Below are 20,982 nucleotides of genomic sequence, written 5' to 3'. Positions count from 1 at the left end.
ACTATCATATATTTATTTTTCAGAAAAAAATCTATCCTGATATGGAATATGGACTCTAGATACCCAAAACAATCTCGAAGCAAAAACAAAGCTAGAAGATGTATATTTTCTGATTTCAAACCATATAAAGCTACAATAATTGAAACAGTGTAGTACTGTTCTAAAGGCAGATATATAGACCATTGGAGTTAAATACAAGCCTAGAGCTAACTTCTTCCCTATATTGTCAAGTTATTTTTGACAAGGTTTCCACGAAGATTTGGTGGTGGAAATAATAATCTTTTAACTAAATATTGTTGAAAAATAATAATTACATGGAAAAGAATAAAATTGGACCCTTACCTAATCCCACATACAAGTATTAACTCAAACTAGATAAAACACCTAAATATAAATCTTAAGACTATAAACTTTTAGGAGAAAATCTGGGTCATAAAACCTCACAACATTGAAATTAGCAGTGATTTCTTGGATATGATTTCAATGGCACAGGCAACAGAAGAATATACAAACTCCCTAAAAAATAAAAGAAAATATTGTATATCCAAAGACAATGTAAACAGAGTTAAAAGTTACTAATAGAATTGGATAAAATATTTCCAAATGCTATATCTGAAGGTATATTAATATTCCAACTAGAAATCCTAAAAATTAACAACAATAAAGGCAAACAATACAATTTAGAGATAGGTAAAAGACTAACATAAATAATGAATCTCCACAGATAACCAATCTTAGTTGTCTGTTGGATGGAAACTCTTGTTTCTCTGGTTCTGGTGAGTGTTACCTATTTCTTCTTTGTAGTTAATCTCTTTGAGTATTTTCTCTAACGCTGGTTTTGAAGACATAAATTCCTTCAGTTTCTGTTTGTCATGGAAGCTTCTTATTTCTCCATCTAATTTGATAGAAAGTTTTGCTGGATAGGAAATTTTTGGCTGGAAGTTGTTTTCTTTCAGAGTTTGGAATATGTTACTCCAAGCCCTTCTGGCTCTCATGACTTGGTTTGGGAAGTCTGGAGTGATTCTAATTGGTTTGCCTCTGAATGTCACTTGGCCCTTTGTTTTTGTTGCCTTTAAGATTCTCTGCTTGGCTTCCACATTGGTCATTTTGACAATTATGTGGCGTGGGGATCCTCTTCTCGGATCCTGTCTAAAGGGAGTTCTATAAGTTTCCTGGATCTGTGTATCAACCTCTTGCTCTATATTTGGAAAATTTTCTGCTATTACTTCCTTGAAGAGATTGTTGATCCCTTTGGTATCACTTTCTTTTCCCTCCTCTATTCCAATAATTCTTAGGTTAGCTCTCTTAAGATGGGCCCATATTTCTTCAATGTCAGATTCCTGCTGTTGGATATCTTTTTCTAGATTAGAAACTATGCATTCATTTTTGGATTGCTCATCTTCTAAGAGCGAGATTCTGTTCTCCATGTGGTCTAATCGGTTGTTTGTGCTCTGAATTGAGGCCTTTACTTCATTAATTGCATCCTTTATCTCTTTTTGGCTCTCTCTGAGTTCTTTTCGAAGCACCTCTATTATTTCTACAGTTATTTTCCTGATTTGATCTTCTAGAAATCTCTGATTTTCTGTTTTATCAGGTTCTGATGTTGTGGGGTTGTGCACATTCATTACTTCAGTGTTATTCCTCTTTCCCATGATTTCGGAGGTTTGTGCCTTCTCTGGGTTCTTCCCTTGGGTCACTATGGCTTCACTTAAGGTGCTCTGGATCTCGAGTCTGTATTATCTCAGACCCTACTACTCCTTTACTGGGTTGTATCATAGAGTCTCCGACCCAGGGAGTCGATAGAGGCTGCTTTAAACTATGGGGGGTGCCAGGTTGCACGCTCTCCTATGGTGTGATATCTCTGCCACCACCACTCCCTCACTGGGTCAAGTCCCAGGAGGTACAATACTGGGATTTCTCCTCTGTGGCCCGCAATTTGACTCACTGTTCTTGAGTACGTAGATGTAGCTGTACTGGACTCGGTGAATTCACTGCTGCTGCCGCCGCCGGTGGCAATATGGCGCCTCTGCCACGCCCTCGGCCATGAGGCTGGCGTATTTTTTCTTCTCTGGTTTTGATTTTCACTCTGAATCCCTGCAGCGTGTGCTGAGCTCAGCCACTGGGAGCTTTAAATGCTGTCTGCGCCGAAAGATCCCACCTGGCTGTTCCGCATCGGCTCACCTCGGCTTGCTGTAGCCGTCCGCTGAGTTCGCCGCTGCTGCCGGCAGTATGGCGCTGCTGCCGCGTCCTCGGGCGCGTGTGTCTCCTCTGTGGCCCTGCGCTCTGTTCTCAGTCCGCTTTCTCTCTGGAGCCTGGTGGTTTTTTTGTTTTTCTGGTGATGGTGTTTTCTGGCTATGAAAGGCACTCTTTTTGTGGTAATGGAGATTGGTTGTTAGCGGGACTCTTAAGCCCCGCTTTTCTCGGTCGCCATCTTCCCGGAAGTCCCCTGGTAATTGTTTTCTCATCTTCACAACTACCCTAAGTTCTATTTAGTCCCCAAATACAGACAGAAATGCTAAGACTCACCAAGACTACTATGGCCAGATCTATTTCTATTCACCCACTGACTGACCCTGTCCCTGCTCCAAAATACACTCATTGAAAGCTGAGCCACCAGACTGAAACTGTAAAGACACCTGCCTTAACAGAGTAACATGAACAACTGCGCAGCCCAGAGCTTTGTTTGAAGGCTCTCAGTCTCCGTGCTCCCCACTTGTCTCCAAGTCAGGTTGGTAGCCAGATGGTCTCAGCTGCTGTCAGTCACCTGCGCACCCATTCTTTACTGCCCACTCCTGCCATTCCTCCTCAGTCCCATCCTAAACCCAATTAGGACTCAGGAGGGAGACCTCCAAAATGTCAAAACCCAGATCCTTAATCCCTGATGCTTCCATAAGAGAGGGCATTAGAATGCCCTGGAATCCCAGCATGATCCATGCAGGCCACCTGCCATAGGGCGATGAGGGCAGATGGCTGAACAGTTTCTGCCTCTGAATGGAACAAATAAAATCTGTACCTGTTTCTTCTCTTCAGTGTCAGACTTGAGGGGCTAGGAGACTTTCACATTATTAAAAAAAACAATTACTAAAGAATGCAGATTGCTGGGCTATATCTCAGATCCACTGAATGGTTCTTTATGGACATGGGGTATGGGAAATTGATTTTAAAAGCACAGAAAGCTGGAGAGGTATCACCCTAATGATGTTGGTTCTGTACGTCTAATAAAAAGACTCAGCAGCATGTCTACATCCAAATACTAACCAAAACTCCTCTTCCCAGTTCTCCCTTACTTGGATCCTGTCTTCTCACCAGGCCCAGCTGAAATCTCAGCTCTTCTAGAAGCTTTCCTAGATACAAGTCGTTCAGTACCAGAACTATTGGAGGGGAACTAACAAATGCTCTGTCTTATTTCCCTCACCCCACTCCTATACACTATAAAGGCCCTCCTTGGTAGACCCCGTGCATACATACATACTGGGGTTCTTAACAATTAAGTGGTTGAAGTAATATTGCAGACAGTGACATAAAAGGTCAGCTTTAAAACAGACTGCAGGGTGTAGCAGTCACATTTTTAATTCCAGTACTTGGGAGGCTGAGACAGGAGAATCACAGGTTCAAGGGCAGCTTCAGCAACTTAGTGAGACCCTGTTTCAAAAAAGAGGTGGGAAGATGGGCGTGGTGGTGCAGGCTTGTAATCCCAGCATTTGGGAGGCTGAGACAGGAGGATCCAGGTTCACAGCCAGCCTCAGCTACTTAATGAGGCCCTCCGCAACTTAGTGAGACTCCATTTCAAAATAAAGAATAAAAAATAGGGCAGGGGGTATAACTTGAAGATAGAATGTCCTTGGGTTCCATCCCCAGACCCTCAAAAAAAAAAAAGGAAAAAGAAAAAGAAAAGAAAAGAAAAGAAAAAAAGAAATAAAGGTAGGAACACTAGGGGTTAACACTCCTGGGTTCAATCACGAATCCCAAAAACAAACAACAACAACAAAAAATCAAACAGATGAGTATAAAAAGTATTTGCTTTGCAGTGGGAGTACCTGTTAGAATTTCAGCTTGGTCTTTATGGGCTACAATAGGATTATGTGAGAATGAGATATATAAGAAACTGGCTGAGACAAAGGATTAAAGGGTTGAAGCCAGCCTTAGCAATGTAGCAAGACCCTGTTTCAAATAAAAAAATAAAATGGGGCTGTAGGTGTAGCTTGGTGGTAGAAAGACCTTGGGAAGCCAGGCATGGTGGCACACACTTGTAATCCCAGCACCTGAGAAAAGAGGATCACAGGTTTGTGGCCAGCCTCGGCGAGTTGTGAGGCCCTCTGAAACTTAGTGAGACCCTGTTTTAAAACAAAGAATAAAAAATAGGGCTGGGGTATAGCTTGGAGGTCAACTGTCCCTGGGTTCGACCCCCAGTTCCACAAGAAAAAAAAAAAAAAAAAAGACCCTGGGTTTCATCCCCAGTATCACCAAAAAAAAAAAAAAAAAAAAAAAAAAAAAAAAATTTACATCTTGTCAACTGTCAACAGTGGTTAGCTGTTTTGGCTATTACTACTACCTGTTATTTCTTTGGCCTCGAGTAGTTCATATTACTTATTCCTCTTTAGGGGAGAAAAAAGAGAGAGGCACCAATACAGAAATTACAACATTAAAAGACACAAAGCAAGACAGCCCCAGGGACTAGAGGTTCCAAGGTCTCCATACAGCCCCTATTCTACTGGAATCTCACCTGCTTATGTCTCTGCAGTGGCACCCAGGCCCAGAGGAAATGCCAGAGACACACTCAGTAACAGGGCAGTGCCAGGCACAACCTGAGAGGTCTATAAAGTTGAGTGATTAAAAATGGGCATGATAGTCGGGCGTGGTGGCGCAGGCTTGTAATCCCAGCATTTGTGAGGCTGAGACCGGAGGATCGTGATTCACGGACAGCCTCAGCTACTTAGTGAGGCCCTTCAAAACTCAGTGAGACCCTGTTTCAAAAAAAAAAAAAAAAAAAAAAGACTAAAAAAAAATAGGGGTGTAGCTAGGAGGTACAATGTCCCTGGGTTCCATCCCCAGTACTGCAAAATGCGGGGCGGGTGGGGGGGGGCAACAAGTCTGGCACTATGGCTCAAGTCACTAATCCCAACTACTTGGAAGGCTGAGACAGAAGGATCATAAGTTTGAGGCTAGCCAGAGCAACTTAGCAAGACCTGTCTTTAAATAACAATTAAAAAGGGTGGGGAAGCCGGTCGTCGTCGTGGCCCACGCTTGTAATCCCCGCGCTTGGGAGGCAGAGACAGGAGGATCGCGCAGGTTTGAAGCCAGCCGCGCGCGCTGGCTTAGGAGACCCTGTTTCCATATAAAAATGTAAAATTAGGTCTGGGAGTGTAGGCCGGAGGTAGAAGGGCTTCCAGGAACCCCAGTACCACCAAAAAAAAAAAAAAAGGGTGGGGAAACGTAGCTCAGTATTAGACTGTCCCTGGTTTCCATTTCCACTACCATGTTTAAAAGAAAGCTTGCAAATCACTGGGACAAGAGAATGTTCTCACGGGACCCCTCCCCACTTGCTCACTAAGTAGTAGTCTTACAGAGGCAAGGTGAATGACACTGAGGACCCAGGTGTGTGTGAACTCAGGCACAGCAACCATCTCAGCTACTAGAAATAAAGTCAGTCATTAAAATCATTCCAAATCATTCTTGAGTAAATGAAGAAGCAGAGTGCAGTATCCAGCTGTCTCCGATTAAAGCAGATTGGTGGGAGAAATGAGAAAAAGCCAGGATTTCCAATTACTGCTAACAGGAGGGTGTTCAGAAGGGAGGAAATTAATGGAATCATCAGAAGGCTCGTGATTTTACTTAAAATGAATTAAATCAATCTGTCTTTCCCCATTTCAACACAGACCTCGGGCTAGTCGGTGCTTGAGCTACATAAAAGCTGCCCAGGCTAGATCAGAGAGGCTAAGCGACAATTAACCAGGGCCGAGAAATCTTCCTTTGGTCCCTTCATACCCAGGCAGGAAGGACAGGACCAGACAATGGTTCTGAGGCAGAGCGTGCTAATTTTCTCCCAGCCAGGGAGCCCTTTAGCTTGCCAATGCAAATACCTTCAGGCTCCAAAGGGACATAAAGCCAGAAAATGGGGTCAAACCTGCAGAACAGCAGGACAAAACTTTCTGTGATTCACAGATACCCTGGATAAAGAGAGCATAGGAGAACAAAGACTGAGAGAGCCTTGAAGAGACCCCTTCAAACAGGTGGCTCATGCAAGAGCCTTTAGCGATGGCCCTGTGCACACCTCAACTCCCAACACACTCAACACACATGGTCAGTCTGCCAGAGTGCTGAGGGGTTGATGAGTACTGGGTTGAGGGAATGAGGAAATGGAGGAAGACAACTATACCAAGTTAAGAAGGAAGAAGCTGCAGGAAAGAAAAGGAGGTACTTGGACACAATCCCCTATTCCATCAACCCAACATTACGCAGGTCTTCCATGAACCAAGTACTATGCCAGGCAGCACAGAATGTCAAATGACAATCCTGGGCACCCTGGAAATGAAAACGCATCACACAGTCTTTTAAGACTCACAGTGGAGTGTGGTGATCTCGAACCATGGCACAGGTTTTAGGAAAGAGCACAACTAGTTCTACTTTTGGCAAGCCAGTCTTTGGCTAGGATTCTATTTCAATACTGTTATCAAAAGAAGTTCTTACACAGAGAAAAAATTAAAAGCAAGCAACAAGCAAGCAGAATTCCTGGAAGGGAGGGGAGGGAAAAGAGGGGAGGGGACAGCAAGGAAGCTACCTTAGCATTAAAGAGTCCAGGGTATCATCATCCCTGAGCAATGTGAGATGATCAGTTGTCCGTGAAGAAAAATTTCTTTTTAATGACCCATCTCTTTCTCCTCTTACCTTCTTTACTCCCAGAAATAAGGAATCATCACATTTAGAAGTTCAAGCTCTAGATATAGACTCCACAGATTTGAGCTGGAAACTCACTCAAGATTTGAGGCTCTGTTGGAAAATTTACTTTACTCCTACGTACTAAAAGGACTACTAAATGCCAGCCTCCTATCAAGGAATAGGTGGTAGATTAACCAGTTAGTGTTAGTGAAGTGCCCCGAGTAATTCAGAAAAGAGATGCCAACAAAAATAAAATTAAAAAGAGCATTATAGTAATCTCTTCCACTGATTTACAACATTTTCATAGCAGAACTAGGATTCAGACCAGCTGGTCTAGAAGAACTGCACTTTTTTTTTTTTTTGGTGGTACTGAGGATGGAATCCAGGGGCCTTCTACCTCCAGGCTATACTCCCAGACCTATTTTATATTTTATTTGGAAACAGGGTCTCTTAAACCAGCCGAGGCTGGCTTCGAACCTCCAGGATCCTCCTGTCTCAGCCTCCAAGTGTGCGCCATCACGCCCTGCTGAAGAATTGCATTCTTAACCTTCCTATGCCACCCTGCTTCTCATGCCCACCAGCCCCTGCTTGCCTCAAGTCTTGGTGTAGACTTCTCTCTCTTAGAAAAGCCATCCATTACCATTCCAATGTGAGTCCAGAGCCCCTCCTATGCACATTCCAGTACAGGGAAAAGGACAGTTGTACTTGGTGAGCACCTGCTGAGTGCCAATGCTGTGCCACTGCTGAGACTATACCTCCTGCTGTCCTCCCAGCCCACCTTATGTTAACATAAACTTGCTAAAGGGCTTAATACTGACTATGAAAATACCAAATCCTATCTGTACCGCAGTGACCCTGGCAACTCTGGGATAAAAGGGTTTGGAGCAAATCTACAAGGTTTCTATACCACAGTCTACAGAACAATGGACTCAGGTTTACCTATGCTGCAGTTCCCCAAAGTCTTAGAAAGCTGTCCAATCCCTTCAAATTAAAGACAGTGGAGATTCTAAGCATTAGAATCTTGCTAGGAAAAGCCGGGCATGGTGGCGCACGCTCAGGATCCCAGTACGTGGGAGGCTGAGAGAGGAGGATGGCAGGTTCGTGGCCAGCCTCATCAACTTAGTGAGACCCTGTTTCATAATAAAGAATAAAATAGATTAAAAATAGGGCTGGGAGTGTAGCTCAGAGGAAGAATGCTCCTGGGTTCAATTCCAAGTACCAGAAGAGAGAAAAAAAAGAATCCTGCTAGGAAAATTTTTCTGACATCCTTTCAAGGGAAAAGGATTGGGGATAGAAACTCCTATTGATTCCTTTCAAGAAGTACACACAAAGCCTACTCTCTTTCCTCAGCCCCTAATGGTATAGGTGGTGTCTCACAGAGGAGGCAACTCAGAACTAGCCTTTGGAGTGTAAAGCGAAATATGGGAGACAGGAAGAGGTGGATTCTAGCTGTGGTAAGAATAGGATGAGAATAGGCTTGAAGGTGCTAATGTTCAAGGACAGGAGAAAAAGGAGTCTCTTTTACCCTGCCCTTTAGGAACAAAGGCTAGGGAGACAAAGGAAGAGAAAGCTGTAGCTGCAAAGGCAAGGAAGGGAAGTCAAGCCCATCCAAGCTGCATTCCCTGGCCCCTCTCCAACGTCAGAATACATTTAGAGACAGCATAGTTCCCACCTACACTATCCCAGCTGATCTTCATTCCCCATGGGGCACACAAAGGCTTATCTTTCTTCTCAGCACGAGGGACACTCCCTGGGTTCCAAGACCCTCATTCAGGCTATAAATTATGTGAAGAATCCTGACAACCTGGCTGGGTCCTCTCCTTTTCCCACAAAAGAGCCCTATCACCTGCATCCCTGTGGCAGAAATATACTTTCACAAACTTCTCAACTTCCTAGCCAGTGGCTGGGAACAAAAATCAGCAGGGAAGACCCCAGGCTGCTGTTTCCCACAAGGCCTTGGACTTGGAGTCCTCACACAGAAGGCAAGCCACAATCCTGCATAATCCTCCAGGGTGTAACCCATACAAGTTGCACTTTCCTTGGGACAATTATTGGCCTGGTTCCAGGAAAAGAGCAACACACAACTTTTTCTCTACCTTCAGTGAACTTATGGACAAAGAACAGGGTTTTTTTTTTTTTTTTTTTTTCATTAAAAAACAAGAACCAAGAACTAAGACTGAGACACAAATATCAAAGACTTTGAAGCTCTGAGATCAAAAGGGTCTCCTGGTCCGGTGTGGTGGCACATGTCTGTAATCCCAGTACTTAGGAGCCTAGACAGGAGGATTGCAGGTTCAAAGTCAGCCTCTGCAACACACACACACACACACACACACACACACACACACACACACACCTCCTGTGTGAGGGGTATAAAGCAGAGAGCCACACAGTCTACCCAAGTCTCCAATGACTTCAAAGGTCACAAACCAGCAAGTTTGAGCGACTGGTAATTAAGGAGCCTTAATGAAACTGCAGCAGCTCAAGACACCTCTGTGTGTCCTCTGCGATCCAGCCTCTATAAAGTACTGAGATCCCCAGGTACAAATGGTACACACCTGTAATCCCCGTACTTGGGAAGCTGAGACAGAAGGATTGTAGGTTTGGGGCCACTTCAGAAACTTAGCAAGTCCTTGTTTCAAAATGAAGAATAAAAAGGGCAGGGGTGTAGTTTAGAGACTGAAGCAGGCCCCTGGTTCAATCCCTAGTACAAACAAAACAAAAATAGTGAGATCAACTGGGCAGAGGAGAGATCCAGGGCTTTTTTCCTGTCTGTCCCCAAACCTCTCCAGGCCCAGTCTCACCCTCAGGAAACACTGGCAGACTGCTCTCATGCCCACTGCTCTGGACTGCAATAGTCCCAACAACATTCTCTTGTGCCTCCTGCAACTCCAGTCAACAAGGCCAAACTGCCAGAACTCAAGCCAGTGAAAGCAGGCACATAAGTTCCACCCTCTCCCAAGGAGACACATATCCAAGACAGGTGAAGAACTCATCTGGACCTTTGGACTTCAAAAAGAGTCATTTGTTACTCAGAATTAGAAAGGCCACAGCAGAACTGTTTTATAACCCAGCTTGTACTCAGCAATGAGTTCTTGAAACCCATTTTGCATCCCCCCCCAACTCTTTGGGGGCTAAAATGCCAAAAATACTTTCATGAATTTAAAAAGGTGGGCTTTACAAAAAACAAATCTTAGAGGGAATTTATTTATTGTCCCTGAACTGCTCTCCTGAATTTTGAATGATAAAACAATTATACTTTAGAAGACTTAGCTATAGGTAAAGTAAAAAAAAAACTCAACAAGGAGAAAATCTCCATCCCTGGAAATATTCATGAATCTGTATAGAAAGAAGCTGTTAAAACAAAAATATTTGATAAATATAGCTAGGAAAAGTAGGAGGAGGCAAAGGGGCAACTGAATAGAGGGCAAAGATTTCTTTCTCTCCCTTCCTCCTTTCATTCTTTCTTTCTAGTGTCGTATTGAGTCTTCTAAAAATAAAATCCTTCAACTGCATCACTGTGCTAATATCTTTTTTTTTTTTTTTTTTTTTTTGAGGGTCTGGGGATGGAACCCAGGGGCATTTGACCTCTGAACTACACCCCCTGCCCTATTTTTTTATTCTTTATTTTGAAACAGGGTCTCACTAAGTTGCAGAGGGCCTCATTAAGTAGTAGCTGAGGCTGTCCGCGAACCACGATCTGCCAGTCTCAGCCTCCCAAATGCTAGGATTACAAGCGTGCACCACCACACCCGGCTGCTAAAAGAAAACGTTCTTGGCATTTCAAATTTAATATGCAAGGTTACAAAAATGATTCTGGCTGTGAACAATAGTAAGTGCCTGTAATCCTAGCTACTCACAAAGCAGAGGCAGAGGGATAGCAAGTTTGAGGCCAGCCTGGGCAACTTAGCAAAACCCTATTTCAAAAAAAAGGTGGGGGGGTGGTGGTGGGAGGTATAGCTCAGTAGTAGAGCATTTGCATAGTATGTACAATGCTTTGGTTTTAATTCTCAGTATGGGGGGGGGCAAAAATCCCCAAAGTTCCTAACAAATAGCAGCTCTGAAATGCCAACAAAACAATCTCACTGAAGAGATCGACTCACTATGAGACCATTTAGCTGACTTCCAAATACCAATATCTCAGAGGGCTATTATCTGCTCTTTTCTACTGTGGTCATGTATAAGATACCTACATGTGGTACTTGAGAATTTAAAGACTTAAGAATATGAATATCAGGGGGTCTAACTCTACTCAGAATTGTACTGAATTGAATCAAACAGAATCCAAGAGATCCAGAAGAAACAAGAAACATCTTCCAACCCTGTATTTCTCTGAACCAACATGGCATAGTAACATAAAAGCCAGTAGTATAGTATCAATTGGTACTAGAATGTGATCTTCCAATATGGAATTACTTTTTTTTTTTTTTTTTTTTTGCGGGTCTGGGGATGGAACCCAAGGGCATTTGACGTCCAAGCTATACCCTCTGCCCTTTTTTTTATTCTTTATTTTGAAACAGGGTCTCACTAAGTTGCAGAGGGCCTCAATAAGGACCTGAGGCTATCGGTGAACTGCAATCCTTCAGTCTCAGCCTCCCAAATGCTAGGATTACAAGTGTGTGCCACCACACGCGGCTTACGGAATTACTTCTTTGTGTGCCAGACAACACTCCAAGTGCCTTACAAGTGTTGTCTTATTTAATCCTCACAACTTGCCGGGCGTGGTGGCGCATGCTTGTAATCCCCGCGGCTTGGGAGGCTGAGACAGGAGGATCGCACAGGTTCAAGGCCAGCCTCACCTGGCTTAAGAGACCCTGTTTCCAAATAAAAATATAAAAGAGGTAGAAGGCTACTGGGTTCCATCCCCAGCACCACTAAAACAATAAATAATCCTCACAACTTCATGAAATAGGCACTATTATATCCCCATTCTGGGGAAACACAGAATTTAGTGAGGAAAGCTATCCAAGGTAACAGCACAGGTATCAAGGAATAGAGACAGTACTCAATGCCAGAAGGCCTGGCTCCTCATTTCACACTTTTAATCAGACTATGCTGCCTCTCTAAAAACCAAGGTAGGGAGGTAAAGCATAATGATACTAAACATAATACTGAGCTATACTAGTTATCTCAATGGCTTCACGGGAGCTGCAGTTGTGTTTGCTATTTTAAGGCATATATAAACTGGATCTTATTCTACCAGTGAGGTGGCTTAAGCAATTCTAGGGACTATCCTTTAAAAAAAGTTATACTCTCACCCTCATCTTCTAAGGAATTCAAATTTTCACTTGCTAAAGTGGCTTAAGCCAGGTGTGGCAGCACACACTTGTAATTTCAGTACTTGGGAGGCTGAGGCGATTGCAGGTTTACAGACAGCCTCAGCAACTTATGAGACCCTCTGCAAATTAGTGAGACCCTGTTGTAAAATAAAAAAATCAGTCTGGGGGTGTTCAGAGGTAGAATGCCCCTGGGTTCAATTCCCAGTACCACAAACATAAATAAATAAGTTGGCTAAGATAGGGTTGATGAGTTCAGCAGGAAGTGCACCTTGCATTCACACTGCACACTGGAAAGGCTGTCTAATGCTGCTATCCTTCCGGGCCCTAAAACTAAGCACGAGGCTGGCCAAGGCCACAGTCCTGGCAGCCAACACACCAGCACAGGCCACCCGAAACAGGAAGGCTTTTTACACTCTGCGGGATCACACTTTTGAGAGACAAGGAGGAATGGACTCTTCCAGTGGGTAAAGGTAGAGTTCATTTGGAAGCCTATCTAGAATTATTAAAAACTCTTGAGTACCAACTCTATTTTTTTTTTTTTTTTTTTTTTTTTTTTAGCACTCTGTGATCCCTTTTTGCTTAAAGATTTGGGCAGGTGAGCAGGTAAAATTTGTGTTCCATGAGGGGTTTAACCCAACAGGGACCCAGGTTGGTGTATATTTTGATGGACTCTAGGTATCTTTTATTAGAAAGTTATACTGCAATAGCAGTACATTGTGCTTGTAATGTTTGAAACAGGACACAACAATTAGTCTGCAGAGGGTAATTTCTCAATGTCTTTTCATGACGCCAGGGTTCAACAAGCCCTGTAATGACCCATCTGGCCTCCTACCACAATCCCCAAGTCTTTTTATAGTCACAGGTAATTGCCCCATGGAGAGATTACATCACTTTGGTCAGCAGGGTTTGCAGCTGACAGGAAGATGCTTTGCGGATGTTTTGGGAACTACGTCCTCATTTAGTAAACACTTTGTTATGGTCCCTATTGTTCCTTTCCAAGAATAGAACCACCTTGGCAAATCTTGTGCCTGAACTAGATCCAAACCACCAAGAGCCACTGTGGATAAAAAAAGAAAAAACCAGAGAGAAACATGGCAATCCAGAGATGACTCCTACTGGGGATGGAAACAGGGGTACTCTACCACTGAGCTATATCCTCAGCCCTTTTTACATTTTTATTTTGAGACAGAGTCTTGCTAAGTCACCTAAGTTGACCTTGAACTTGTGAACCTTCTGCTTCAGCACCTGTCCTGAGTAGCAGGCATGTGCCACTGCCACACCTAGCTCAAGTCTTTCCTTGATCAGAATAATCCTCAAGTCAGGCATGATGGTGCACACTTGTAATCCCACCATTTGGGAGGCTGAGACAGAAGGATCACAGTTTGCGGACAGCCTTAGCTACTTCTGAGTGAGGCCCTTTGCAACTCAGTGAGACACTGTTTCAAAATAAAAGAATAAAAAAATTATTAAAAAAATTTTTTTAAAACATCTTAAATGTTTTGTTTTTTTTTTTTTTTTTTTTTTTTTTTGGGTAGTGGTACTGGGATTCCTGGAAGCCCTTCTACCTCCAGGCCACACTCCCAGACCTATTTTTTATATATTTTTTTGAAACAGGGTCTCTTACACCAGTGCAGCTGGCTTCGAACTTGCGTGATTCTCCTGTCTCCGCCTCCCAAGCGTGGGTATTACAAGCATGCGCCACCACGCCCGGCATCTTAAATGTTTTAAACATTTTAAATGCTGGGGGTATAGCTCAGAGGTAGAATGCCCCTGGGTTCCATCCTCAGTACCACAAAAAAATGAAAAAGAAAAAAAAAAGAAGAATCCTCTGAAGGCTGGTCTGAGCACTTCAATCAGGAAATATAAGAAAGAGGTCTCAGTGATGCCTGCCACTCAGCACAGGTAGTATGAGTCCAGAAAAGACCACGGGCAACAGAGAAAGACAGACTGGCCACACACCCCACCCACCTGGCTCCACCACTTACAATCACATCTCCAAGTAAGCAATCTGACATCTCTCTGCCTTGGTTTTCTTTTATAAAATGGTTTCATGAATCAGGCATGGTGGTACGCACCTATAATCCTAGTACTTGGGAGGCTGAGACAGGAGGACTGCAAGATTCTACAGCTGGAGCAAGTAATGAGAGACTCTCGGGAACCTCGTGAGACCATGTTTCAAAATAAAAATAAAATAGGCTGAAAGTGTAGCTTGGAGGTAGAATGTTCCTGGGTTCAATCCCCAGCACCACACACAAACAAACAAACAAACAAACAAACAAAAATGGTTTTATGCCCCCCTACCTTAGGTGTTCTGAGAGCTTTATATGGGTTATAACATAGAGCCTGACACATACATGATGTTCTATAGGTGTCAGTTTCCTATCTGTCCTTTCTTCCCAGCCCAAAGCGTATTATCTGACTCCAGGTCCCTTTGGAGATGGTGAGGTGAGCCAGGGCCATCTGCCAACATTCCTCCGCCACAACAATGCTGAAGGCCAAAGCAATGTCATCTCAGAGAACCTGATTCTCAACATTTTCCATCTTCAACAAAAACTAAGTGCCTAACTTTCTCATTCTGTCGTACAGAAATGTACATGATTAGCAGGGCGTGGTGGCGCATACTTGTAATCCCAGCATTTGGGAGGCTGAGACCAGAGAATAGCGGTTCGTGGACAGCCTCCGCTACTTAGTGAGTCCCTCTGCAACTCAGTGAGACCCTGTTTCAAAATAAAGAATAAAAAATTGGGCAGGGGATATAGCTCGGAGGTCAAATGCCTCTGGGTTCCACCCCCAGACCCACCAAAAGAAGAGGGGGGGGGGGAAGAAATGTACATGGTTGCTTTCCCTGGTATTTTAAAATTGCTTTAGGTGACTGTGATGTTTAACATGGCCTCATGTGTCATGACAGCACTATAAAACAAAAAATTCAGAAACGAGGAAAATAGTGAGTTTGTTCAGTAAATATGCTCAAGAAGGAGAGAGAAGGCAAAGCAAAAGCTTTTTTTATGAGTCAGCAAGGCAGGTGGGTTGAGATAATCAAACTATATAAACATGAACTTTCTACAAGGCAAAGGAGATTCCTGAAATAACCCTTCTTCACTGGTCTCATTTGACACCTGTTCCTAAATCCCTGATCCTCAACTCAGACAGTGGCTTTGCATCTTCAGTTTTGTTTTTATGACAGCCAAGAATGTCATCTGTCTGAAGTCTCCTGCACAATGTGAGTCAACAGCAGGTCATATACCAACTCTGCTGTTGTTATTATTTGGAAATTATATCTCATCTTTTATATGCCAAGTACCCTCCAATCATTTTTATTAGTCTATACAACACCACAAACCTAACATTTTTAAGGATCCTACTTTATAGGAGACATGAAGAGGTCAAGTGATTTCCCTAAGTTTACAGTAGGTTTCTTAAGACCACAAGCAGAGGAAAAGAGCTATGAGACCTGGTAGAGACCATACACAGCTAGGATCCTAGTTCTTCCTTATTCCAAGAAAGGCAAGTTGGGTAAGCATATGCATACATCTTATTTTTAATTCTTGTTTTCCCATTGCATATGACTGGGTATGAAGAATAAGACATACTTCCTCTTGCCACTCCTAAAGAGGAATCTTCAATAATTCTCTTGATTTAAAGGAAAGTCTTTCTAATACCTTCTCTGCTGTAACTCCAAATTCCAAGCTGTAGCTAAGAAAAACTAGTATAGAAATTGATCTCCAAACATGATGTAATTCTACCCAAGAATTCTCAAATGCCTCTTCATACATAATTATTTTCTAAGAATCTGAGACTATGAATAAGACTGGAGCATGACTGTGGTTTTGCTACTTGTTTTTTGCAGTACTGGGGATAGAACTCAGGAGTACTCTACCACTGAGCTATATCCCTAGCCTTTTTAATTTTTTAGAGACAGAGTCTTGCTAGGTTGCCCAGGTTGGCCTCGAACTTGCAGTTCTCAGGCCTACCCTCCTGAGTTGCTGGAATTACAGGCACGAAGCACCATCCCTGACAGACCATGGTATTTATGATTAGAGACTATGCAGGCAAGTTGCCCCCCTGAGGAAGCCCATTCATCTATGATCTAGTACTATTCTCAAAGTCATATATGTGCATGACACATGAGACTGTCTAGGATCTACTACAGCCGAATGAGTAATATGGATGTATATTTTAAAGGCAACCCAGTAATCCCAACTATTTAGGAGGTTAAAGCAGGTGGATCACAAATTCAAAGCCAGCTTGGGCAACTTCATGAAACTGTCTGAAAATAAGATTAAAAAGAGCTGGTATGATGGCATGCACCTGTAATCCCATTAGTTGGGAAGCTAGGACAAGAGAATCATAAGTTTGAGGCCAGCCTCAGCAACTTGGTGAGCCCTGTTTCAAAATAAAAAATAAACGCCGGGCGTGGTGGCGCACGCTTGTAATCCCCGCACTTGGGAGGCAGAAACAGGAGGATCGCGCAGGTTCGAAGTCAGCCCCGCGTGCTGGCTTAGGAGACCCTGTTTCCAAATAAAAATGTAAAAATAGGTCTGGGAGTGTAGCCCGGAGGTAGAAGGGCTTCCAGGAACCCCAGTACCACCAAAAAAATAAAAATAAAAAATAAATAAATAAAAAATAAAAATAGAGCCAGGCATGGTGGCACACACCTGTAATCCCAGTACTTGAGAGCCTGACAGGAGGATCACAGGTCATAGCCAGCTCCAGCAATTTAGCAAAGCCCTTAGAAACTTAGTGAGACCCTATTTAAAATAAAAAAAAAAAAGGTACTGGAATGTGGCTCAGAGGTAGAATACCCCTGGGTTTAATCTCCAGTGCCACAAAGTAGATAGATGATGATTAGATAGATAAATAGGCAGGCCGGCCAGGGAGTATAGCTCTGTGATAGAGCACTCCTGGGTTCAATTCTAGTACCACAATAAATTTGTTAACGCGTGTGTGTGTGTTGCCAAAGATTGGACCCAGGGACTTCCTACTTCTGAACTATATTCCCAGCCCTATTTTATTATTTTTTTTAATTTGGAAACCAGGTCTCGCCAAGTTGCTGAGGCTGGCTTCGAACCTACCATCCTCCTGTCTTAGTCTCCCAAGTACTGGGATTATAGGCATGTACCAGCACGCCTGGCTAACTAATTAATTAAAAAGTAAAAAGGGCTGGGAATGTATAGATCAGTGGTAAAACACCCCTGGGTTCAATCTCTAGTAACACACACACACACACACACACACACACACACACACACACAAACACAGTTTCTGGAATGAGTATTCAAGAGCAGCTACAGGAACAGGTAAGAAATACAGGAAGGGGAAGAAGGGGCTTTTCCTGAATGGAACTCCCTTTCCTTGGCTTTGCAGATCTCAGAACCTTGGTTTCCTGGCAAGCTTGCTTGGCACACTACACATGGAAGGCCTGGCCATACAGCTGTGCTCTGTGTTTCAGGCCAAGAAGTGGGCATCTCCCTCCCCCAGGAGCCACTCCAGAGAGAGGGGAGAACACTGAAAGCAACCTGATGCGCTGGATCTGAATAATGTTGAGATCCCTCTCCCTGCCTGCTCCCTGGTTCCTGCCAGTACACGTGTTTTATGGGGACTAGGAAATACTTGGAGTTTGGAGTGGCAGGGAGGGGGAGTCTTTATGATGGGGGAGGGGAAAGAACACAACAGAGCCAACTTTCCCATCCTGGTCTGAGCCCACACTACAAACATTTTTTTTTCCAAACTGGAAAATAATAATCCCTTTATCCAGCCAGTTTGGAACCTGATAATTGATTGCAGACCCTGGGTGGAAAGTTGGGAAGGTGTGGGTAGATGGAAAATGGGGTGGAGAATAGAAGGAAGGAAGGCTGGAGCCAACAAAAAGGAGGGCGGGGTAGATGGGATGGTTTAATGAAGTCAAAGAGGCTAAAGACTTATGGTATTCTGACCCTACTCCTGCTGCTACCTAACATGCCTGGGCAGCTTCCCTGGAAGAGGCAGATCACATCAGTGTGCCAGGCACTAGGCCAGGCCACAACAAGCCTGTCCATTCAGCCTTCCTTCCTTCGTTCCTTCCTGTTCAAATGTCATTCAATTTATACACATATCTATCCAGCACCATTGGTTCTAGGCTGACTGGGGGCTTATGAGGGTAGGAGGGAGAAACTTTTGTAACCCCCATATATTTAAACCATGAACAGTTTACATCTTGCAGACCATACAGTCTTTGCCACACTTACTCAGCTTTGCCACTGTAGCACAAAAATAACCATAGTGAATATATTCAGGAATAAGCATTGCTATGGTCCAATCAAACTTTATTTATGGGCACTGGGATTTTAATTTCATATCATTGCTACATGTCATAAAATATTATCCTTTTAATTTTAAATATAATTTTAATACATTAATATATTAATTGTATTATATTTGTATACATATACTTTAAATGTAATGATTTTAAATATACAGAAGCATATGATGGACAAGATCTGGCCTGTGGTCCATAGCTTGCTAACTTCTGCTCTAGAGATGTAATAGTGAGCAAGAGGCTCTTTACACTTTCTGGTTCTATAACTGCCTCTTCTAGCATGCTCCCCTGACTTTGGAGTGACCAATGAATGTAGGCCCTGGTTTGTTTTGTTGCACACTGATGTAATCTAGTCTCCTTTTTCTCTGAAACCTCCTCCAGTCATCATGCCCATACTATGGAATCTCAATCTGCAGGACTCCAGGGGTTGTGCCAGTGCTCCTCATGGCTAGGGAATAAAGGCTTGGGCATGGTGTAAGAATGGGTGAAAGAAGAGGCAGCAGAGAAGGAAATGTGTATGTGTAGGATAGAGAAGGCTATGACAGAACAACAACAAAAATCAACAACTGTTTCTTCAAACAATTCAGAAGAAAAAAATAAGATTAGACTATTTTACATCATTATATGTATTGGGTAGTGAATGACAAAGGTTGATAGAAAGGTAATGAAAAAGATAGCACTGAACTAAGGAGACTATAGCCACAGCATTCCACTCCTTCACCACCAACTCTAGAATCTAGCTCTGAGACCCTTTTCCAGGGACCTCTATCCAAGGAAACAGCCAGCCTGGTAGAAGCTCCACTGCTGTTGAGCTCAGTGATGATACCAGGACTCACAAATAGGGTGCAGGCTCTGGCACATCACTCAAAATGTCCTTTTTGAAGACGATGCCAGGTATAAAGAACCACATGAAAAGAAGCCAAAAGGGTGTTCAGAGTATTGTCAAAGGCAACAAGGAAGGTTAAAAACTCAAAATGGCTCACTGCTATATTCCCAACCTCTGTCAGGCATTTCTATCTTCAACTGCCAAGTCCTTAGAATCAGGAAAGTACAGAATGAGGGAGATAGGAGAGAACATAGAGGTTTGCCAGGTGAACCCCCTCATTTAACAGACCAAGAAACTGAACCTCAGAATAGTCAAGTGGCTTGTCCAAGACCTGTAGTCAGTTACCAGACCCTACTTTGATTAAAATCACAGTATCTCAAACCATATACTTATTCTGAGAAAATTGGAAAGAAACAAAGAGAGAGGGAGAGAGAGAGAGAGAGAGAGAGGGAGAGAGAGAGAGGGAGAGAGAGAGAGAACCACCACTAAGTGTTTATTGTGTTATCTTTGTTATCTTCACAACCATCCTGTGAAGTAGCTCCTATTATTATCCCACTCAGAAGTTGAAGAAGCCTGAGACTCAAAGCAGAAAAGCAACTTGCTCAGAGTCACAAGTAAGCACAGTAGGAATGGACTCTGGACTCAGTCTGATTCCAGAGCCCCCTTCCCTGTACATCAAACCCTAGATTCTATACCTCTAGCCTGCCAGGCAATGACAGCTGGGAGAAAGGCGCAATAATGTTATTTCCGGCAGGTTCCCATGAACTAGAGCTTGACCATATGGCACAGTACAAGGGCCCTACCCTCTTCTCTCCCCACAACTGGCTCCCAGGAGAAATAATGGTATGAAGTCTGTTCCCTCCCACATGCAGCAGGCAGGTGGGGACTTACCAGAAGCAAGTCCGTCTCCAAGAAGGGTGCTAAGGATCACCAGTGGAAGGAGCGCTCCATGTCCCACGGAGGCCACGGCAAACACTGAGCTGCTCTTTGGTGCTATCCTGCCATGGCACATCTTTTATCCGTCCAAGTTTTTTTAAAAAGAAAAAAATTAAAATCCAGAAGAATCCTAAAGCCAGCCACAGGGTAGATTCACCTACAAAAAAAAAAATAAATAAATAAATAAATAAAAAAAGGGGTTTAAGTAATATGAAAACTTCTGTCACAAGTTAGTTAGAAGCAAACATATCAGTAATTTAGCCATAATCACACACAATGTAGAAGAATTCTAGCAACTGAATCCCTCCCTACTGCCAGAAGACAGCACAGAAATAGCTTTTCAACTCCTCCTGCGGAAGTACCAAGGCCTACAGCTAGCTGCCACTGGTGTCCTGTCCTGGAGCCAGATCCTTGTGAAGGCAGGGAGAGAGCTCCAGCTCACCTCACCTGGACATCTTTCAGGCACAGCAGTGCTTTCCAACTGCGACTGCTCGGCTCGGTCCCACGGCAGCCTTGGAGCTCCAGTAGAGGCAGCTGTTGACACAGAGCTGCTATACCATCAGGTTCTGCCTTTGCCACTTGGACTCAGAACAAGTTCAACAAACCAAAGGGGGAAAAAAGTAGCAAGCACGTGTCTTAAGAAATACCCCGCCTAGAGAAGGAATGTAGCAGCAGGAGCCAAGGCCTGGCAGGCCTGCTCCCTAGCCAAAGGCTGGAGGAGCCCTGAGGATCTGACTCGATAGCTATGCATCTTAAAAATGGACTAATTA

At 43.5% G+C, this 20,982-nt stretch overlaps 1 protein-coding gene across 1 annotated transcript in view; it reads right to left on the bottom strand.

Annotated features, from left to right (window-relative positions):
* SUSD6 (sushi domain containing 6) overlaps positions 1-20,511 on the bottom strand; it is a gene marked incomplete at its 3' end in the record, with an annotated part of 59,103 nt that extends 38,592 nt beyond the window's left edge. The window contains exon 1 of the mRNA XM_080706978.1: positions 20,168-20,511. Within this exon, the coding sequence (XP_080563104.1) occupies positions 20,168-20,288 (121 nt within the window). The 5' untranslated portion in view covers positions 20,289-20,511. The remainder of the gene's footprint in view (positions 1-20,167) is intronic.
* Between the last annotated feature and the right edge of the window lie 471 nt (positions 20,512-20,982).

This window comes from Muscardinus avellanarius (genome assembly GCF_963383645.1).
Source record: "Muscardinus avellanarius genome assembly, chromosome: 12".
Lineage (NCBI taxonomy): Eukaryota > Metazoa > Chordata > Mammalia > Rodentia > Gliridae > Muscardinus > Muscardinus avellanarius.
Note: the sequence above shows the minus strand (reverse complement) of the source record. Positions and strands in the feature narration are given on the sequence as shown.